The 22,813-nt window shown below is 40.4% G+C and overlaps 1 protein-coding gene across 6 annotated transcripts in view; it reads left to right on the forward strand.

The window, feature by feature from the left end:
* The window catches only part of ERC1 (ELKS/RAB6-interacting/CAST family member 1), a 250,634-nt gene that overhangs the window by 130,976 nt on the left and 96,845 nt on the right, over window positions 1–22,813 (forward strand). For all 6 annotated transcript variants that reach the window (XM_063395072.1, XM_063395071.1, XM_063395073.1 and 3 more), the window contains 2 exons: window positions 5,538–5,673; window positions 19,904–20,035. In XM_063395072.1, the coding sequence (XP_063251142.1) occupies window positions 5,538–5,673; window positions 19,904–20,035 (268 nt within the window). The remainder of the gene's footprint in view (window positions 1–5,537; window positions 5,674–19,903; window positions 20,036–22,813) is intronic.

Genomic DNA, 22,813 nt, shown 5'->3' on the forward strand with positions numbered 1-22,813 from the left:
ACTCTTTGTTTAATCTCTGCTGATAATCCCTCAATTTTAGCCAGCTGGTTGGAGCAATTTTTCTTTTCTTTTTTCTTGAGAATACTACGATAGCAGCATTTGATTTTGCCATTGGATGTAGCTTGGCTTCTGTCTTGTGACTGGAGAGTGCCCTGGTTAATTCTGGTGGTGTTTTTTTTAATTCCCTCATGAAACGTTCCATGCAGCACTAATAACTTATGCCACCTGATTACTTGGTAAACATCATCTCTTGCGAATGAATCAGGTAATAGATTTCTTTTCCAAGGTGTTTCTAAATTATAAGATTTTTTATTATATGGAGTTTCTAGATTCATATGGCATGTGCTTCTCTGTCTCATATCTTCCCATCAGCTGTTTCTGGAAGAAAATCTTTGTGTTGTTTCAGCTACAGGGAGAGATGTGCTGACTGCATCAGGAAATGTGCATTGTATCATGCAAATAATTCTTACCACTGAAGAAACACAGTGGTCAGTGCAAACTCAAGATCTGCTTGAAGTCTTGAGGGTTGGGCTCCCGCTCCTAAAATTTGGGGCAAGCAGTTTCCCACAGCCTCCATCCCTTGCCCCCTCCAGTGCTGACCTGAACACACGCTTTGTTTTTAGAAATGGAAGTTTCTAGCCTCAGGAAATGAAGTCCACCCCCATCTCTTAAAGCCACCATGGGACGATTGGACTCACATGCAGCAGCCCAGTGAACTGTTCAGGATCTGGGAATATTTTCATTGGCATTCCTTACCTTGTCATCTAAGTGGGGTGGAACAGCAAGGAGCAGTGTTACAAAATCATGAGAGGTTTGGGGAGAAGTCCACAGGCAGGAGAGGCAGCTGAGGGCTGTGCAGTTGAACAAGAGCAGCTTAAGTGTGCTGATTGGTCTTCTAGCTTGGATGTAATGAGCAACAGAAGTGGTAATATTAAACCAGATTTCTGAAGCATAATGAAATTGCTGTTTCTTTTAAGTAATAATTTAATGCCCCGTTTTTATCTTGTTATAAAGTTGAAAGTTAGTGACAAACTGCTTGAGAGGCTGGAAATGCTACATACAGCCAAAGCCATGGAAAAGGCCCGGATAACACTTACAGTCCTTAAAAGCCAGCCATAGGAAATTCCATGTAGATCCTCAGCAGTGTGTAATTCCCCTGATTCTGATTTTTGAATGCATAAGATGAACTTTGTTCAGCCCCTGGCAGCTTCCCTTTGACTGTCAATCACACACCCAGTTGTGGTGATGGGGCTGTGTGATGTGGTCAGTCCTGCTTCCTTCACTGCTTGTTTATCTTCCTTTCATCACTTGCTTTTTCTTGAGGTTAAGCAATTAGGCTTGCCAAACGCTGCCATTATTCTCCATGATTTGGTGACTAACCCTAATTAAGGTGAATTGAGTTTTGAGCAACTAAAAGCCAAATCAAAATCTTTCAGAACAGGTGGATTTTTTTCTTATTTTCAAAACAAAATAACATTTTTGGGAACAGTTTGTCCTTGGTTTCCTTCTGCTATATGGCCCAGAATGTAAATATTTTTCTTTGTGTACCAAAACTTAAAAAAACCTGCAAAACAAAGCAAGAAAACCCAAACAACTCAGCTATGTCACTGTATTCATGATCCTTTAAATTCAGAAGTTATGGTTAAGGATATGGCAGCTAAAATATTTTGGGGGGCAGACCTTAAAAGCAAAGAAGTGACGAAGGAAATTTTGGGGTAATCCTCATAATTTGGACACTTCTCAGTGTCTTTGAGGACTACCAAGTGCCTGGAGATCTTAGGCAATGCTAGCAGCATCCCAAGGAGGGCAGTGGAGAGCGGTGGGTGCTGCTCTGTCCTTGGGACCTGTGACAGGACTGGAGCAAGTTCAGGCTGGGCACTGGGGACAGGCTCCCCACCACGAGGGCACCCGAGCAGAGAGGGGGTCACAGCTCCAAGGCTGACAGCGCCCAGGCAGTGTCTGGACAGTGCTCTCAGTGCTATGGTTCAGTTTTAGGTGTCCTGCAAGAAGCAGGGAGTTGGACTCGAGGCTCCTTATGGGTCCCTTCCAACTGGAGATATTGTGCAGTTCTACACCATACATTGTAGAACCTGGTGATCCATGACACAAGGGGCTTTGACAATTCAGAACTAAATAATGTGTTAAGTCATTGCCTCCAGTTTTCAGTGTAGTCCTTTTCAGTCATGTTGACTATTTTATCAATTTAAGTCACGTTGAGGAGCAAAGTGTTCATTAAAGCATCTGAAGTTCATCTGTCCATCAGGATTAGCAGCTGCAGCAGCAGTGCAGTGTCCTGTGGGTGGTGGTAATGCTACAGCAATGAAGGCTCCAGCTCAGCAACCCTTCTGACGTGGCTGACAGACACAGGAACATTTCTGAGTCAGATGGGTAAAACAGGCTGTTTCTATAGCAGTGCACCAGAGCTGGGTGTTTGTTCCTGGTGTGATTCACTGTGTGAAATACAGCATCTGTGTGTGCACTTTGTATTGCAGGGAAGCTTTTGTGGTGGTTCAAAAGCATTCTGAATGTTTGCTTAACCTGGATTGTTCTAAAAACACTGTTGTGTGTTAGCCATGTACATGTGAAGGAAAAGTATGTTAAAATATAGTATTAAAATTCAAATTAACTTATTCATATTTTCAGTTAACATTTTATCAACTTCTGTTTTACAAGAATAACATCAGAAATTATGTGAGAAAAGATAACCAGATGCAGATAATAGTTTGCGTTACATTGATGTGTAGCATGAAAATCCATACGAGGAGAGAATTAGCAGCTGTATGTATGCTGATGTGCATTGCAGTAAAAGATAATGAGATTAGTGTCAAAATCAAAAATATTGATGTTCGTACAGAAAAAGGTGAAATTGTTCTGTAACAATCATCAGTAGTACTGCAGTGTTTAAAATAGCAGCAGAACTGTCTTACTGAGCAGTGAATGGGGTGATACCTGATAAGCAAGTTTTTGAGGTCACTTGTTATTAAAAGTATGAGTATTTAAATATTTTGAAAGATAATTTGCATATATAAAAAGATGATTCTCTGACTGGCTTTGAGGACTGAAAGTTATCTGGCAGAGAAGGAAGAGCATTCTTTACAGAACCACAGTATAAAATCTTCAGAGCTTCACAGAACTTTCATGGTGCAAATGTCAAAGGTCTGTAGACTTATATATGCTGAACCTTTTGCATGATTATCTGCATGAGGTATTGTAAAAGTGAAAATTTTCATTTGGTACCACAGCCATTGAGATGAGATGAAATGTGTTTTCATGTATCAAATGACTCCAAGCCTTTTTGGGTTTATAGATTTGGGGTTTCATGTGACCTTCACAGATTTTAATTAGATAATTAAAGTTGGGGAAATTTTAGTTAATGCCACAGATACCTGTATTGTTTGAAAAGTTTATGGTCCAACTTTTGTTCCTTTTTGACATCGAAGTTATGGAGGGATAGTTGTATCTTGCATGATTCAAAGCCAGGTTAAATGGAGCAACCTGGTCTAGTAGAAGGTTTTATGGAGATTGGTCTCAGTCTTACAAGCACTAGGTAAATTCCAGACTGAACTTTCCTATAGCTTCTCCTTGTCTCCAAACATCTCCCTCATCTATTAGAACGTCATTAATTTTGGTCCAGACATGAAAAGGGGGATGTCAGTAGTACATAGCCTTATAATTACTCCTTTCCTTGAAATACTTACTTTGTTTGGAAACATTTTGGACCGTGCAGGAGATTATCTGTTTCAGACGTATTTTGACAAGGCTTGGGGCTTTATTAATATTGTTGTCTCTTATCTAACTAGTTGGTTATAGTAATACAGATCAGTTTCCCAATATGTGAATCTAGCTTTGCAAATTTATAAAAAAATACTTAATTCCTCTAATTTTAATTTAGAAATTGAATAAAAATTCTGATATGGAATTGAATGTGTTGGGCTGACATATTTTCATTTTCTGCGTTGACTTAGCTGCACTTTCTGTGTTTGTTTTATTGCACAGATAGAACCATGTATTGTACAAGCTGAGTTGGTGCCAACATAATATTTCCAATAAGTTGTTTAATCACTGAGCAAGTCTGCTTTCAAACTGGGCAATGTGCCCACTGCCAGTGTGCAGCACTGGGTTAGAATAACTCAACAATTACACTGGTTGTGTTTAAAAGCATCCTGACTCAAATCAGCTGTAACTCTTGGACAGGGTAGTTAAGTATGCCAATAATTTTTTAACATCATCAGAAAAAGACTTTCTTTTTTTATTGGACTCCAGAGGCCATCAGCACTTTTTCACCCTAATAGTTTGTTTTAGCACCAAGGAAAATTTGCTGTCTTAGTGCTTTTCCCAGCTTCAGTTGGCTTTCATTGGAAAAAAGCAGAGCTCAGAGTTGAACCTGCGTGTTTTTGGAGGAACCCAAAACACTGACTGGTCATATGCCACATCATTTGAACATAAATACATCACAGAGAGATACGTGCTTGATCATACTTTTGTTATGAGTGCTGACGAAAATATTAAAGAAGGGTTGTTTGTGATCTGTTCTAAAAGTATTTCTGAAATACAGAAGAAACATTCTTCCCTGTCTGTGTGGATAGCATAGCAGATCTGAAGCTGGTATATCATTCTGTTTTCTAAACAGTAAATTAAAGAGCCGTCTCTACTACTTGCATGATGTTTTGGGGAAGTCTTGCAACCAAAGAATCTCTCTTGAATTCCAAAATCCAAACTCCAGATATAATTATGGAGAAAAGGGCTGAGGAAGCAAAGCTAGCTTGTTTTGTTTTGATTGGACTAAAAGTTTAGACTTAAGTTCTCTGTGGTCAGGAGGCTGAGATTAAAGAGTCTGTAATTAGATTCAATACTTCATATGTCTTAATGCCCTGAAAGGCCAAACCCTGTCTGCAGGCAGTGGTAGCTGCCAGGATCTTCAAAAATACTCCGTAGATGCAAATGAAATTATGCACACTTTCTCGAATAGTTTGTTCTTACTAGTTGTGTCTTATTTGTGTTAAAAGAAGGGATAGGAAATCCATCAAAATATCAAGAAAACAGTAGATCTTAGGGTTGAAAAGAAATTGTTTTACTTCTGGAAACACTGCCTAATTTTTTAGGTAATCCTCTGTATTCAAGTCATGTTTCAGTGGTTTTTCTTTGTGCTCCTCCTGTTTTCCTCACATTAGATACAGTGGTACCCAAAGCAAAATAGGTTATTAGGTGTCTGTGATTTTATATGTACATGTACATGTGTGTGTGAACAAAGAGTTTTCCTCCCCAAAGGCAGAAGAGGACAGGTGTATCTTTTGATTAATAGTTTATCCCAAATAATGAATAGTGCTTTTGTTTCAGAAATGTTCTAGTTTGGGTTACTGGTAATGAGCAAAATGAAGCCTTCTTTTGGCTGAAGGGGCATTGATGGCCATGCTGGAGGATGAGTTCAGGGGGAGTGGTGGCTCTTGGTGGTCCCACCGTCCCCTGGCCCCGCTGCCGGTGCCGCAGCTGGCGGGAGCGCCTCCGGACCACGCTCTCAGTGCTCCTCTCTTTTGCAGGCAAGTTAAAGACCAAAACAAGAAAGTAGCAAATCTGAAGCACAAAGAACAAGTGGAGAAAAAGAAGAGTGCACAGATGCTGGAGGAGGCCAGAAGACGAGAGGATAACCTTAACGACAGCTCCCAGCAGCTTCAGGTAACGTGGGCGTTGAATGAATGCAATCGGGATAACGCGCCAGGCTCACCTGCCTGCCACTCCACTCCACTCCTGATCTGCTTCCATGGCTCTTTGCTAACAACTTTGTTACTGATTGTTTAAAAGGACACTTCTGTCCCACAGCATTTCAAAGAAAGCAGCCTCTCTCAATTGCATTCATCTCTTACTCAATTTTCATAAGAGGAAAATATACTTTTAACTGTTAACTTGGTTATGAAGTGCATCGTTGAAATAATGATATCAATTCTTTATTGAGATCAGTGTGACATTTCTTTCTGCTCTGCTCCTCTAACAGCCTTTCTCTTTAGCTGTTTTGTGTATTTTTCCCAGCTGGTTTTACCTTTTCTTCAGTAAATGAAAGATAATGTGTCTTTTCTTCAGTAAATGAAAGATAATGAAGTAAGTATTCTTAGAGAAAGCTGGAGCTGTTGTGGGGTACCTGGAGGACCATGTTTTCTGTGTGTAGTCATCCTTGTTTACCTCATGAATTCTTGGTGTGCTCACTGGTCAGTTGGCTTTATCTCTGAAATGATCCTGCTGCTGCCCCACAGAGTTGTCTGGTTCCCTCAAATCTGCTCAGGCATGAAAAAGTCACTGGTATAAAAGCAAGTCAGGTATTTCTCAGTGTGCTGTGCATTGAGATTAGCTGCAGGAGGTTTATCAAACGGTAAGTTTTCAGTTGCTGTCATAAAAATATCAAACTACTGGTGTGGAGTTCAGCAAAGATACCATGATGGTAAGTGTGGAGATAATTTTCACTATGTTTTCTTTAATTTGCAAAAATAACTTTCTTTTTGATGAATGAAAATAAACATGGAAACTGCACCCTACCCTGTGGTCTTTCATTTTATAAATCTTTAAAGTTCAAGCCTTTCTTTGGTGTTTTCCTTTGTTATCCTGGGTTAAATCAGGTTTCTTTTTATCAGCCACATATCTTAATACATCTGCAGTGAAGACACAGAATACATTCTAAGAGTTCTCTAGTAAAGATAAATTCTCCCCTTATTTCAAACATTCTTTACTGTGTTCTGTGGGATGCTGGGGGGATGTTTTCAGCTAAAACTTTGGAAGAGCCACAGAAACATGTGTCCACGGGGAAGCTCTCAGATGCACCATTCTGTGGTTTTCTCCATCAGCTGCAGTCCTGTACGTACAGGGCACTGAAATAGTTAAGTTCCAAGTGTATGAAAATTATTTCATAACTGCAGACCTTTATAAAAGGCAGGAATGTGGGATTTCTACATCTGCTAATGGGTTTTGTGGCTGTAAGGCTATGGCAATTCACAAGGCTCTCGTTATGTGGCAGTTACATTTAAATAACACAATCCTCCTGGTATTAGGGAAATGTCTTTAAAAATTCCTAAAACTACTACAATATTTGGTTAGATTTCTAATCTGCACTCGGGTAAATGCATAATTCAAGTCTGAAAAGACAGCTGGTGCTTGACATTTGCCTTGCAATTACGTGGATGGTGTACTTATTGAATGACACCATTCCATCCGACCAGCATCATTGGTTTTATGTAGCACTTCCAGACTTTAAAAGGGATGGCTTCCTTTTCTGGCTCTCCCACCACAATTAAACTTTCTCTTTTCATTTTTCTATCTTTTTCACATATGTAATACACTGGAAAAAAGCCTGAAATTAGTTTTATCTCAGATTATATTTGCATACTGAAACAACTTTTTTTTTTAAGAAACAGTAAATGATGTAAAATGTTTATACTAATTAGCAGTGAACAGAGAACGCTATTTCAGTTACTGAGAACTTTAAGTCCTGTTAAAAGTATTTAACACCACTTTCTGGTGCATCCAGAAGATGGTACAGCTTTGGTGGTAGCAGTGAGGCAGCTTTTGCATAGAAGAAAATGGTGCTGCTTTATATCAGAGTTCCTTAAGAATGTATAGCTGCCCTTGCAATTTCTGATCCAATTCTCTACCTAAACAGTTGAGAGATCACAGATATAAAAATATGAATAGCATGGATATCTTTACCTTTTCCCATTCAGGTTTTCCAACTAGAGATCTCTGTAGAGCAGTACATACTTTTTTGCACTTTGTGTTTTATTTATTTGTTTTATGTGTTTATGTTGTGTCTGTGCCTTCTATATAATGATATGCAAGTTCTTCTGGCATTAAAATTAGAAATTATTAAATGCAATAAATAATTCAAGATTGAAGTGTGATGTGAGAGTCAACACTGAAGTGTACAAGTTGCCATGGTATTAATGTTACTGGATTTTCCCTGGTGCTTTTGTGAACATAATTGTCCTGTTTGGGTGGGCTCGATTTTAGAGAGCCTTTCCCCATATTCAGCACAAGGCTGAAGGGAATGCTTTCATTCACAGATGAAAAAGGTCTGTATGCTCTAATGAAAATATCAGGCTAAGGTAAAATATGGAGTGTTTAATGACAAGTGACAGGTTCAATAAAAGCTCCTTCCTCTAGAAGAGCCCTCTGCTTATAGCCTTCCTCTCTCAAGGACTGCAACAGTTTGGTTTCCTGGAAGTAAAATTTACCCAGGACCACATTTCAGTTTGTTAGCTGAGGAGACCTGTCTTCTCTCTAGGCTCTTAAAGGGCACTGCCTTGTAATCGATTAAAAAATTTAAACCTGAGAGGACTGTCGATATTTAACTTGGTTTTTTTGCAACCATTGTTGGCTTTGGGGTCGGACACACAAGCACCAATTTCAGATAATTTTGGTCTTGGTGGTTTTGGCTGGAATTAATAATAAGACATTATGAAATGCTTAAAAATATATGATCTGCTTGTTCTTCGTTTGACCGTCTGCAGTGCAGCCAAATAAACACGCTCCCGAGCACACAGTGCCCTCCTCTCCTCGCTGTCCCTAACAGGCTGTGGTTTCTTTCTTCCTGAGTCCAGTAACAAAATGTTCGTTTATTCACAGAGCTCTGATGATGGAAATTCGGTATTTTGGGGAGTGGGGGAAGAGCAAAAACCATAATGTCTCAACTCTAGTGAGATGGATAAATGGCTTTCCAAATTTGTCTCTTCCTCCTGGATTCCCTTAAACCACAACTCTCCAGAGATCTGAGAGGTTGGCGAGTGTCTGGTCTATAAGCAGGATAAAAAAAACAAACAAACTGTTGGGTTGGAGTAGAAAACTTTTGTTTGAAGTGAGTAAAGCTTGGCTATTGTGAAAACTATTTAATATGCTGTTTAGTCCTAGGAAGGTAATATTTACTGAGGTTTCATTATATTTGAATGGATACTTCAAGCTGGCTTCTGAAAGGAAGTATGCATGTTTTCTTGTTCTATCACCCTAGCATCTTTTGGAGTTTCTCCAGAACTTTCAGAATATCCGTGCTGTGGGGTTGTGTACGGTGGAATCCGTGTTGCAGCAGGAATCCATCAGTCTAACTGCTGCTGACACTGTGTCCAGATGATGTGTAAGATATGTTTGAGTGCTTTAATGAGCAACTGGAGGAAGGAAGTAAACTTATTTGTTCTTTTCTTCTTTTTCCACACCCAAATTTAGATAATTTGGTGTATATTCCTAATCCATGAATCATAGCTGCAAGTATATGCTGTTTGTTTCTTGTCATAGTGTATTTATCATATTGGAAAAACCTATCCTTCCAGTGGAAGGAGCTCTACTTTTAATCTAAACAAATGTGCAACTTTATGTTCAGTAATGTTTTTACTGTGATCCAAGCAAAGCTCAGTGAAATGGATCAATAAGCAAATACCTTCTCATCAAATGAACCTTCTAAATTCATTAAATATCAGCCATGGTGCCCCAAGGCTGCCAAGTGTTTGAGAGGCATTTGGACAGTGCCCTCACAGACATGCTCTAACTTTTGGCAGCCCTGAGTTGGCTGGGGGGTTGCTGCAGGTCCCTGCCAGCTGAAGAGGTCTGCTGTGGTTCACTGTTTGTTAGGAGGCACCACAGCATCTGCACACGGTCAGTGCCAGCACTCGAAAACCTGAAACCCCAAGTGGAGCCCAGTACAGCTGATCTTAAATTCCTCAGGTGTCTCCTCGTGATATTCTGTGACTGGATCCGGAAGGTGGGGTGGATGAAGCTTTTTCATCTCATCTCTTGACAGTAATACTATGCCATAATGAAAATTATGTTCTTCTTTGGCTATTAGTAAAGCAAGATTATGCTTTCCTAATTAATCTCTGAACTTGCTTTTGGACAGTGAGTGCAAAATTTCTGAAGAAATTATTAAAGTAAAACTTTCCAAGCTTAAAATTCAAGATCTTCTCAAAAACTTTCTAGGCATCATCAGATTTGAGGCAAATTGGTTATTCTAGTTAAATATGTTAGGTGTTTTCCTGGGATAAGAGACTTTCAAGTGGGGAGTTCCTGGCTAATTTCTCTTCCATATAGACCACTGCCCTATCAGATTCCAGCCTTGGCTGCCAGATGAGTGGAGTGTACAGCTCAACATGTTACAGCCCAGGACAGAGTCAGCTGCTCCGTTTGAGCCTGGCAGAAGTGTGTTCTTTGAAGCCATGCTGCATCTGCAGGGTTTGTTCCAGAGAACATCTGACACACCAAACGTGTGTCTGCTCACTGAGCTCAGAGGCACCTCCAGGAATCTCTCACATCCAGTGTTCTTTCTCTCCCTCTCGCAGTCCCTTTTGGCCATTACTTACATCATGGGGAGGTTTTGCCTCCCTGTCCCTGGACAGTTCCTGTGCTGCCCAGCCCTGGAGGTGTTGGTGTTCCCTGGGCCTCAGCGGTGCCGTCAGCCCTTACACAAGTGGCTGATTTCACTTACAGACCTTCAGTCTGTGTCATCCTCATGCTGTCCTCCAGGACAGAGCTCGTGCATCAGTCACTGACAGGATACCAGTTCACTTTGTAATTCACTTTACAGGAAAATTTTTAGTACTTTTTGAAAGGATGAGGTTTTTTGTCAGTTACCAAATAGGATGAAACTTAATTATTACAAGTTCTCAGTAATTTAGCTCATTGTGATTCTGAGGTAATGTGAATCAGTGTTTTACTGGCTGCTTCTCAGTGTTATGTGGGACTTCTGTTAGTGAAAATGCAGCAAGTATGAACAAATACAGGCTCTAAAGATCAGTTATACCTCATAAAAACCTAACTGAAATAATTGTATGCAAATTTTTCCTCCTATTTTATGTGGGCAGTGGTAGCCAATAGGTAGTTTTGGGATCAGCTTACCCTCCAGCTCTTTCTCTCAGAGATCCTGTGACAGCTGGCTTTCCATTACAAAGCAGGATATACATATGCAGTAGAGACACCAATGCGCATCATGATTCATTAGTGATGTAATATTCCAGTAGGAATTCTCATTTCCTTCAGCTTTTACAACACGTTACAGAAAACATGGTGTTCACAAACTTTTCATTCAGTGTGTGTTTGGAGGATTGTGATTTTCAGCACAGTGTGTTGCAGTTAGTGTAGATACAGGCACATATTTAACCCTGGCAGATGCTTTGAGAAGAGCTAGCTCTTGTTCTGATCATGTCATAGCCCTGTCATGAGAGCTTTTTCTTACCTTTCCTGGCTGTCTGGGAGAAGTTCCAAAAATTATGAACTTCTACCTACCCATTTCATCACTTACAGTGAGAGGAGGTTTCTTGAGGGGAGGTGAGGAGGAATTAATTTGAATTGTAGCCCTTTTTTGGGAATTAAAAATTGTAATTAAGCACCCCTGGATACATCTACTTTTACAGCACAGATAATGCATAAATGATGAATATACAGCCTCACTTCATTATATATGTGGGAAATAATATAGTTATTATAGATAAGACTCAGTTATTCTTCATTTGTGATGCTCTCTAATTAAAGAAAGGCTTAGACATTTTCACAGAGTTAGTGTCCTAATCATTTTTATCATTCAGCAAAACAGAAACAGGACTGAAAAGTTCATTGGCCAGTGGAGGAACATTGCACAGTGCTAGAAATCAGTGCATCATATGAAATAGCACTACTGTGGCATTATATTTTCATGTAAAAGTTGCACTGTTGGATTTCCATCTCAGCAAGACAGTAGTGCACATAAAAAGAGAAAGAAGGTGCAGCTTTCTTCTGTCTAAAACAGAGTATCAGAAAAAATACATGACCTTGCTCTTAATTTGATATGGCAGTTCTTAGAGAGAGAGAATCTGTCATTCTACATAATTGATGTTCATGACAATAAATCTGTTGTTAAGGCATTGCCTGCTCTCGTGTGTGAGCAGGAGAGAGTGCTCTGTTCAGAGTACTTGTTACCATAACAGAAAGGAAGCTGGAGGGGCCCTGGCAGTTGAAATGGAGAAGCATTTCCCTGGATACACACTTAGCCATCTGCTCTATCAGTTTGCACTTCGTGCTTTGGTTTGCTTTACCATACATTTATTATGTTCAAGTTAGAGGAATTCATTGCTTTCACATCTTTAAAGAAGATGAACCATTTAACTTTGTCGTCTTATGTAAAGTAAAAAAGCTCTACAGTTCTGAACAGACAGCTGGAAAAATTTTGTGAAGTCGCTATTTACAACTAGCATTAGGCAGTCTCCCAATGATCCCAGTATTTCCCTTAACTGCAGACTGAGATTTGTAGTGAGAGAAAGCCATTATATGGCCTGAGAGCTTTTAATAGAGGAAAGAGGACTGCCTGCATCCTAGCATTTTTCTGTGATCCAGCAGGAATATCATTCCCCAGCCGCACTTTCACCCAGTCCTTTCTGCAGAAACACAATGTGTGAGTGGAAGATGAAACCTGCTGTTTGTGCTCTCGCCTGCTTGGCAAAGGGGAGGCCTGGTACCCTTCATGGTGTGCCAGGAACTGGGGCCAGTGAGGCTGCACAGCTGAGTGTGTGCCAGCAGCCTTAACCACTGCATGCTTTTTGCACAGGCTTTTTTCCCCAAGATTAGTATCTGAGTTCAAACTGCTCTCCCAAAAGCTGTCAGAGAGATTAATGTATCTGTTGACAACATGGTGTGGTTCCTGTGAGGAGGTCTCTCCTGGGAGTAGGAAACAGTGAGGGCCAGATTGAAGCAAAACAATAGGAGCACATTGAAGGGGAAGAACAGCTCTCTTTTCATTTTGGTGTCTTATTTCATGAGCCTGAGAAATGGTAATAAATTTGCATTTTTTCCTTCTTCTTGAGTTTTTTTCTGTCTCTCTCATAAGGTTGTTTTGGTTTTTTTTCTGTGTTGAAAGTGGTTTCTAACTCATCTCTCCCCAAGAATAAAAATGCCCAATTGCCATGGCTCATTTCTTAGTCTCATTGCTTAATAAAATTGCTATTCTGTTTTATTCTTCTTTTGCACAATAGAAAAAGAAGGGGAGATGGGGTGATGATGGGGACCTCAGACAGAATTCAGAACTTCATTTTAAAAAATCATACACTTGGATTTTTTTTTGAGTTCTGTATTGAGGGAACAAATACTCAAGCATTTCCTTAAAAATGTTTCTTCCAATTCATTTCAAGTAGTACTAAACGTTATTAATTTCATTCTAAATCAGTATTATTCTTTAATCTTGCTTATTACACTGCTCAAGTTGGTGTCACCCTTAAGTTATTTTTTTCTATATAGAAATCAGTCTATTCTGTCTTTAATTCGCACTTTTCCTATTAAATTTTTCTCTTTGTCTAAAATTCACATAATCTTAGGAGGCAGCAGAACAACTGCTGTTACTGTGATTTGCAAATATTAACTGGAGTTGAGACTTAGGCTGCAAATTGTGTTCAGAACTGAGAGGAGGTTGTAACACACTGAAGTCAGCACCAGGCCTTTCATCTCCTGAATTTGGTTTGGTGTGCACTCAGAACTCAGTGCAGGCCTGGGAAAAACTTGGCTATGTTGGAATCACTTGGTCTGCTGCTGAGGGTTAAAGGAGGATGGCATGGACATTCTAGAAGGTGTCTGTAGTCAGTTAAAATTCATCAACAAATTCACTTAAAACACTATGTTGCTTCTGTTGCTTGCATTTGAATTCTTCCCAACAACAGGTATCCATATCCTTCTGGAGCACAGCTAAAAAATGGCAGATCTAATATTTTCTATAAATGAGACTAAAATTTTGTGCAATTCGAAATTATATTTATTGATTTATTCAGGCTATTTAAATGAAAGAACCTATGTAGCTCCACAGGTATCTCATAACTGGAACCCGTGGATAAAAGAGCAGGTGAAATTCAGTAAGGATATATTTATTTATATATGTCAGAAGCAACAGTCTTAAATCTGTGTGCACAATGATGGGTTCTGATTAGCTCCATGAGCATAGGAGGGCAATCTCAGAATCAGAATAAATAGTTTTATGATGTTGGTTAGGAGGATATTAAGAAGCCATGTGAGAAGTACCAGACAGCAAAGCAGACAATGCTGCTGTGCCTGTGTGAGCAGGGCACATGAGTGACCTGCAGTGATGCCGACCACCCAGCACAGAAAAGGGTGTGGAACACAGGAGAGGTAGAGAGGAAACACAGGGACAGGCTTCTGTCCAAACAGCTATTAAATAAAATTAAGCATTTGATCATGGAACAGAATGAGTGAAGACAGCAGCCAGGGAGTATTCTTCCCGCTTTGCAGACTGGGAATAACAGAGGATTATTTGGGAATGTTTGGAGCTGAAGGGAAACAATAACTGTTTTTCCCATTCCTCTGAACTAGTTCAGGCTCTTATGGAAACAATTGGAATTTTCATACAAAGACGTGAGAATCTCTCAGAATGTGAAGTGTTTCCATTTTCTCATTGTTTTGGGTTTTCAGCCAGTTAATTTTAATGGTGATTTTTATGGGTGTTCTATACTAAGCTGCCTGTTTAAAGCTGCTGTCAGTGTAGTGCTACAAATACACAAATGAGAAGCTTTTATTTTCAAATAGCTTATTTCAGTATTTTTAAGCTCACTGTTTTCTGATTACATCACTATTTAATTGTCAAATTTTTACATTTTCTGTACCATATTCTATTCTCATCATCTTCAAATGTGTCCTTATTCTCTGGATACAGTGGGACAGCAGGCCGGGCGTTTACTAGTGAAGATATTGAGAACAGCTTTTAATATTTTAAGTCAAGCATTTCCCTATATTAATATGTCTGTTTCTGGCTCTTAGCTGAATCCATGTTGTACCAAGGCACATCATCTCCTTGAAATTACCTTCACTTGATGCATCTGACTTCCAGGGCGATTGTGGGTGCTTTGGGGTGTTCCTGGATGGTGTGAAAATACAGTGGTAATTTATTTCTGATGGGAAATTGTTTTACTGATCTCTGGTTTGAAGATGGGGAGAAGGGAGAATGTCTTCATGGAGGGAAATTCAGAAGGGTTTTTTTAGCCTGGTGGTTAGCAAGAGGATCCTGATAGATGGCTGCTTTAAAGGAAGCAGTTCCTAGCACAAATACAAAAGCTGCTCTACTGTGATGCACATCAAGAAAGAGGCATCAGAGGCTAAAATCAAAAACCAGAGATGATTGCAGGAATTCCCTTCAAAACTGGGGGATTGGAAGAGATTCAATGGGATCAACTGCTCAGTAAGCATTTCCTCAGTGGTGTTTTTAGCAGTAGCAATTTTGTCCTATATTCATCTATGAAAAAGAGGGAAGACAAGAGAAGTGCTTTTTTAAAGCTTTCATGGTGCTCTGATGGTCTTGTGTGCTGAAGGATTGAAAATGAGCAAAGCAAGGTAGGTCTTGTGACTTGTGATATATTGGTACAATGATGATGACAGGGCTGACATTTACTAAGAGAGTTCAGGCAAATAAGGCTGTATCGAGGGAATAACATGGGTTTGAGCTTTGTGTTAATAGTGCAGTTAGTTAGAACTGCTGCTGGTTTTTCTGTAATCTCATATCAATTTAGGAGCCTTGAGTCACTGTATTGATTTATGAGAGAAGAACAAATCTTACAGTAGCATTTCTCCAATTAGCCTCTCCAAAAAACGCCACACATCCCCCAAAAAAGAAAGACAAACCAAATAAACAAAATACCCCACAAAGCCCCATAACAATTAGAGATATCTGTTGCTTTTGCTCACTTCAGATCATTTTCACAGCTGTACTGTCAGCTTTGGGTCCTGTTTCGATAGTCTGTGCAGTGACCTGCTGTGGTTTGATGGAAACGTTGTCCCTCCAGGTTTTAAAAACTACAAATGTGGTAATTTGCAACAGCCGGAGCAAAATGTTCAAGCTGCTGGCACCCCGTGCAGCTGCTAAATGGTGAAGCTGTTGTTAGTGTTGGCAGGGTGCTCGGCTCTGTCTGGGCTCTTGCTAATGAGAAGTGCCTGTACAGGCCCCAGATTCAGAACTGATTGCTGTGCTGGGAGCACCGAGCTTCCAGCAACAGGAAAGGAGTGTCAGAGAGATGGCAGCTGTCAGCAAAGGACATTGCCACTTTCCCACGGGAGTCACACTGCTGCCTTTCCCTTTCTGGGCCTGGAACAGTGTCCAGAATGTCCTTCTCCTTCTTTCTGTCTTCCTCCAACTAGTATTGATTGGGATCCTTTCTTACATTATCACAGGCTCTGTATTTCTCTTTGCTCCTGATGTTGAACAGAAGTGCTGCGTGTTCTGGAAATGCTTTTTGAAAGTAATGCACCTGGGTGGTAGGACATAAAATATCTTGGAAGGAAAAAATGTGAATGGCTGGAATTATTTACACTTTTTTGTGTGCAACTTAGCAAATGTCAGACAATAATAGCAATATGCGTGAGTTTTAAAGGAATCATTTCATTGCCTTCTCAAACTGTTAACTGATCTTTCCGAGAGCTGACTAGAGAAATCCACCTTAATTCCAAGAGTGAAATTAGGCCATAAAGATCTTTGTGAGTGTAGTTCAAGACAATGGTTATGAAGTTTGCCAGGATACCTCGGATTTAATTGAACCTAAATGCCTGGGTGAAAGCATGTATCTTATTTCCTGCACTTCCATAAAACTTCATGGCAGATTACACATCACATGAGTGCAGGAGAGATTAAATTGATGCATCATTTGAACATGCATCGCTTGGCCCTCCTGCCACTTCCTTCCTAAGTGAAAGGAAAAGCCCAGGAATGTGTCAGTCACACCTCCTTTTCCTTCCAGGCTTCCAGACAGGCATGGATGGAATTAGCTTTGCATGTGAATCAGCAACTGGATCACAGCATAGGTAGCAAAAATTTTATTGTGCCTGAACTCTTGGCACTCCCAGTGTCGAATGGGTTTTTCATTTTCTGTGTGCTGCCACCAGTGAGTGTAAAGGCAGAGCTGTCTCTCTGTGCCAGTCTAGTTCCATCTCTGCTGTGCAATCCCATGCACAGGAGATGCAGGAGGGCCATGAAGGTTTTGGGGTAGGTAATACACCTTGAAGAATGCAGTTATTGTACAGGTAAGTAATATATTTTTCTTCCTGAGAAGTGATCTGTATAACATTCCTGAAAAGAGGCTGTCACTGTTCACCATTCTGATATTTTATCAAAATACAGGAAGATATGCCATTGGTGTGGTGCTCAGAGGTATGATTGCTTCAGAGGAACAGTCACTATAGGAAAAATGGGTTAACTGTAGTTCAAATTGATTGAAGATTTTTTTTAGAGTTTAATTCTTATCACAATAAAGGGAGAATACTTCATGTCATTAAATGGAGGGAAGCAGCAGCTGCACAGGTCATCATGAGCCTGTCAGGTTTGAGAGTTCAGAGCCAAACAAGTTGGAAAAACATTGCTGCTTTGTCAAAAGGTTCACTTCAATTTTATCTACTAATATGAGACAGCTTATATTAAAAAAAAAAAAAAGTCATTCAAATGCTAATTAGTCACGAATCAATGAGCTAGAAACAAAATACTTCTTTAAGAGTGTTTTGAGCCTATGCTGCACTAATGGAGGTGCCAGCTTACTGAGCAACAACCTTCTGCTCCTGCCAGTGATTTGTGTGGTTTTATCAGGTGGTTATACACATCATGACACTGTTAGAAGAGTAAAATTGCACATCTTTTAACTAGGTTTGACTGAGACAGAAAGGAAAAACTTCTACTCAGTCTTTCCTTACTGGGTGGGTTTTTAGCATTAAAGTTCACTATTTCTAGGCAATTCCTTCTAAGTCAGCCTGGATTTTTAACTTGTAACCCTCTATCATATATTTAAAAGTTTATGTATTATTTTAGGAAAAGTAATTGTATATGAATATAGATTTTTGAAATGCAGATAATGTGGCACTATATTTTGGTATCACCAGTTGTTCATCCTCCTGTCCCTCAAGAGTTCACCTGTCTGAGGAGCACTATATAGTCTCATGTTTAATACGCTTTTGAATTCACCTCTGAAATGTTTGCCTGCAATGAAAGGTGGATCCACCTATATGTTAGAATGTTTTATTCTGCATTCTTATTTTAAAGGAGTTTCCATTTTAAATGCTGCTGTTCAAATGGACAATTCCCACTTCTGTTAATTGACACAGGGAACTACACATTCACTTGGCTGTCCATGAATGATATATCAAGAAGTAAAGTTCATAATTACTCTGTAATGCAGATAGGCATAGAAATAGTTCCTACATCTGAAATGGTCAGTATTCCTTGCAGAGCTTTTTGTAACCTTGTTATTCATCTTTTTGATGAGCCTTCATTTACCCTTATGATAACCATAAAGTAGTTTTGCAAGTTGTTATCAGTGTTCCTAAACGATTCTGAAAATATGAAAAGATGTTAAGCAAGTCCTGTTTTTAAAATGCAGATCTCTCCATTAGTCTCTTTCAAAACCAGCACTTACTTGCCCTGTGAATCCACCTTGCAATGTAACCATCAGCAGAAGGCTGCTCTGCCTGCAGAGCCCAGCAACTCCTGCTGGCTGTGCTGGTGGCTGAACACAGCCCTGCTCTTTACCAGGGCAGTGGTGCAGATGTCCTGCACTAGTCTGACAAAAAGCTTTGCCTCTCTGCTCAGACACCGGCATTGAAAGGGGCAGTTCTGAGACTGCCAGAAATGGTTTTCATGCAACTGTCTTTGGGGATGTGGTCCTAGAAAGCAGGAATCAAGGAATAAGTGAGATTCATTTGTTAGACTTCCGTGACTAATTTTTTCATTATGAAGTTGCAAGGACAATGTTTTTCCAAGTCACTCTTCTTTTTTCCTCATTCTTTATATGGTATAAAAGTCTTTTGGTGTAAGTGGCAAATTGCAATCCTGTATACAAAAGGACAGAAGCCAAAGGGGTACATCTGACAGAGAGCAAAATGCCAACAAATGAAAGCATTTTTGATTCTTCCACTGCTACTGAGATGGCTAAAAAGCCCTGTGTTAACTTCAATATGCGTTAGTATCTCATCGGAACCCTATGATCTAAACCAGTCTGCAAGACAACAAGTGCAGAAATCTTCCATCAAGCTGCTCCCTTGTGGTGGATTTGTTAAGCAGCCGTAGTCCAGGGCAGTCCTGTTTGCACAGCTGCTTTGCAGCCTTCTCTGAAGCTGCTTCTGCAGCAGCAGGAGAGACACATCTGTTTTCTTTGCAAGAGTAAAGACTAGGAGAGTCTCCTTTACAAATAACAATACCATTATTTTGTGTATATATATTTTTAAGTTATGCTGCTTGTAGAAACCAGTAAACCATATTTTCTGAGGAGCAGTAAGTTTTCTTCAGTGGTCTGACCGTATGAGGCACATCTGAACTCACAGCTGTGAAGATGCTCTTAGTCAAAGAATAAGTTTTTAGGGAGTCCTGGTACTTGAATGTCTGTGATCCAGACAGCCCAGATGAATCCTTCGTATTTCCTAGAGAGCCTTGGGTGTCAAACTTCCTTTAAGACTTAATCTGAACAGTGGAAAACTCTGCTGGGTCAATGTTTGCTTTTCTCCCGCTTAACCTGGAAATGGTGAATTCCAAGGTGCAGTGCTCTGGTTCCCTTCTTACCATGCCTGCTGCTGAATGTGTGAGCAAACGGGCAATTCTGACTGCTGCTGCCTTCCTGCCACTTCTGGCTTCTCTGCATCTTCAGAACTGCTTACTAATCCTTATTCTCCAACAATCCTTGCTTCTCTGTGCTGTGTAATCTGACAGGACTGTGGTATAGCCACACCTTGCTTTGAGGTCCTGCTTCACTGGCTTTCTCCTTCTCTCTACTGCGATCTTCCTCTTACTCCTGCATCCCTTCATCATCCTTTCCTTTGTGTGAAGATTATTTGCCTGCGGTCATGCCTTGGGAGGGAGAAACACATTTTGGTTGGCTTAAAACTTGGTTGGTTAAAAGGCTGTACTTCCAAACAAGTCATCTTCACCTCATCTCCCATCGTTTTCCAGGACAATCTGCGTAAAAAGGATGATCGGATCGAAGAATTGGAAGAGGCACTCAGAGAAAGTGTTCAGATAACTGCAGAGCGGGAAATGGTGCTAGCACAAGAGGAGTCAGCCAGGATCAATGCTGAGAAACAGGTCTGCAATCTTGTAAAGTCACTGGTAGCCCTCCTAGGAAAGTAACCAGACAGTAAAGTACTAATTTCCCTGCTTTCCTGCTTGAAACACAGCTGCCTTTCTTTGATGATCCTGTGTGTCTGTTCCAGCGTTAGGTGACACAACTCATAAAATCTGCACAGCCTTCAGAGTAAGTTGTATTTCATAGGTACGATTTTGCTGAAATTAAAATCAAAATATAAGGTATGCTGAGCTTTTGAAATAGTGCTTTGAGTAGTAACTCTTCTAATCTGTCTTGTCTCTCAAAGCTGCCTGTGTATAAGATACACTTAGATTTACTGTCTTGTTCACTGAATGTATTTGAAGGACAGTGGTTTTAATTAGCCTGGTCGTGTTTATGGACCACAACCTGCTTTCACTTGCAAAACAACTGGTTAAAAAGAGATCCCTTGGCTTGAGGCAAGCACGCACACAGAAAATACACACTTGTGTCCTGAAGCCACAAGTAGAAACTTTCATGTATTAATTCATGTTGTGCCACTGGTAACTCTGAAGAATCATGGACATGCCTGATTTTAGCTCAGGTAAGTAATCATCAAGAAAGCATACCCTAAGTTATGAATGAATCCATGAGATTTTGATAAAGCTTGTGAAGCAGTAGCTGAAACTAGCACTTTGACTTTTTGTGAGCCTCTTCAGTGATTTTCACTGCACTTTGGGACAGTAATTAGCAAACAGGAGCATTTGGTTAGTTGCATTTCAGTGGAGAAATCTCCTTGTCTTTGTTATTGCTTAACAACACTTCTGACCAAGTGCACTTTAAAATATTTTAAGAGGTTTTTCTTATCATGTATTCTTGTATCACAGGCTTTAATGAAAAGAAGTAAAAGTCAGCTGTTTTCCTGAAGATAGCAATTGTTTCTCTATGAGCTGGAGTCAAGCTCAGCTGTTGGCTGGTACATGTATTGAGGATAACTCTGGTTGCTGTATTTCAGGATCCTAGACAGTGGAAGAGTTTCCAGATGGAACTCACTTTCAAGAATGCCTCCTTGTTATGTCCTGTGGAAGTTCTTTGTAGAATTTTGAAAGGCAAACACAGATAATACTAGAGTTTTAAAATGCAAGACTCCATGTTCCATTTACTATCAATCCATTGACTTTCACAAACCACGTAATAGCTTATGAATATTCTTAGACCAAGTGTGAGTGATGTGTGTGTTTTTTTAAATGCTGATGTTGTTCAAACTGATTTTAATTTGCTTTTAATTGCATGCTTTTTCTTTCCTCTCTTGTTTGTTTTCTACCATTCTGCCACTTCACTGCCTGTCTGAAGCTTTTTAATGAATCAGTGCATGAGGTCAACCATTTTGGCTTTAGGTGGTTCAAGGTATGAGGACATCTCATTTGTGTGTGCCTCTGCCCCAATATTTAGTGTTGTTCCTGTAGCCTTGTCTTGTGTAATCCTGCCCTCCATCATCTCATGATCTGTGGTGTTGTGTTATTTTATCATTTATTCAGATTTGAATCACAGTGTCCACGAAGCCACCCTGCATTTCATGGTTCTCGTATATCCGTTACAGATTAAAGTCTTGCTCTCTTTAATGCAGTGGTTGAAAATATCCTGTCAGAGTGTATCAGCTGTGGAGTGGGCTAACGGTGTTAATACACGATCTGCATGCAAGATGTCTCCTGCTGACTAAAGCTTTCTGTTTAGTTCATCTTTCCCCAAAATAAACTCGTTTCCCAGCATTTCCTGCTGGGAGCAGCAGCCCCACTGAATTTGGTATGGTTTTATTATCCCTGCTGATCTGTCTAGCAGAAACCCTGCCATACAGAAAGCAGGTGAGGCAGTCTTGGATAGGTGGGAAGGTCTGAAAGTTCTTCAGGCCTTTGTTTCTAACAGTAGTCACCTGGTTTGGATGGTGCACCTGCTGAATCCCCTGTAAATACCGTCAGTGGTGGATTCCTCACAGCTGTGGGCTTGTGCAGTGCTGGCCTCACCAGTTCAGCCTTCTGTGTGCAAGGTCAGAAGGTGTTTGCAGACTTCTTTGTGAGTGCTCCCATAAGGCTGAAGGTAGGATTTTGCAGATACACACTTCTATCATAAAGGTTTTTTTATTAGAGACAGTAAATGTAGATTCAGGCACTATTTCTGCATTAACCAAATCTGAGTTTATTTTAGAGAAGCTATCATTATGTTCCTCGGGGTAGGGGAAGAATTCTATGGAGGTTTTTCCCTGCTCCAAAATACAGCAGTAGTTTTGCTCCCTAAGTGCAACTGCTGGAGGTTTTCTTTGACAAGAGGCCCTGTCCTGTTCACCAAGCCGTTCACTGTCCTGGTGCATGTTCCATCCCTCCTGCTGCTGCAGGAGGTTATCCTCCCTGTGAGTGCAGTCCTAACCAGCACCATGCCCAGGACAGGGCTCCAAACGTGCTCTGATCTTCATGGACGAGTGGGACCCTTTTATCAAATGCAGTGAAACACAAGTTCAGGTTCTGTGACTCAGTGCTGATCAGGAATTAGCGACAGGTTCTTGTCTCCAGGAGCACAGTAGTAGGATTGCTGACATTTTTAGCCTTGTTTTCTTGTTTCACAAATGTTTTCTGCCCTGAGATACTTCATGCTCTCCTTTCCCTTGCTCACTTTCATCCCCATGCTTGAGTTCCCTGCTGGTTCCCCAGCCGGGGCTGTTCTGGGGCTGTGTTGGGAGTGGAGCAGTGACCTGGTGGAACTGCCTTGTTTTCTGAAGGGATGTTTTCAAACTTCACTGCCCTGCTTTGTGAAGCCCCATGCAGCAC

The sequence above is a fragment of the Prinia subflava genome, chromosome 4, assembly GCF_021018805.1.
Source record: "Prinia subflava isolate CZ2003 ecotype Zambia chromosome 4, Cam_Psub_1.2, whole genome shotgun sequence".
NCBI classification, from domain to species: Eukaryota; Metazoa; Chordata; class Aves; order Passeriformes; family Cisticolidae; genus Prinia; species Prinia subflava.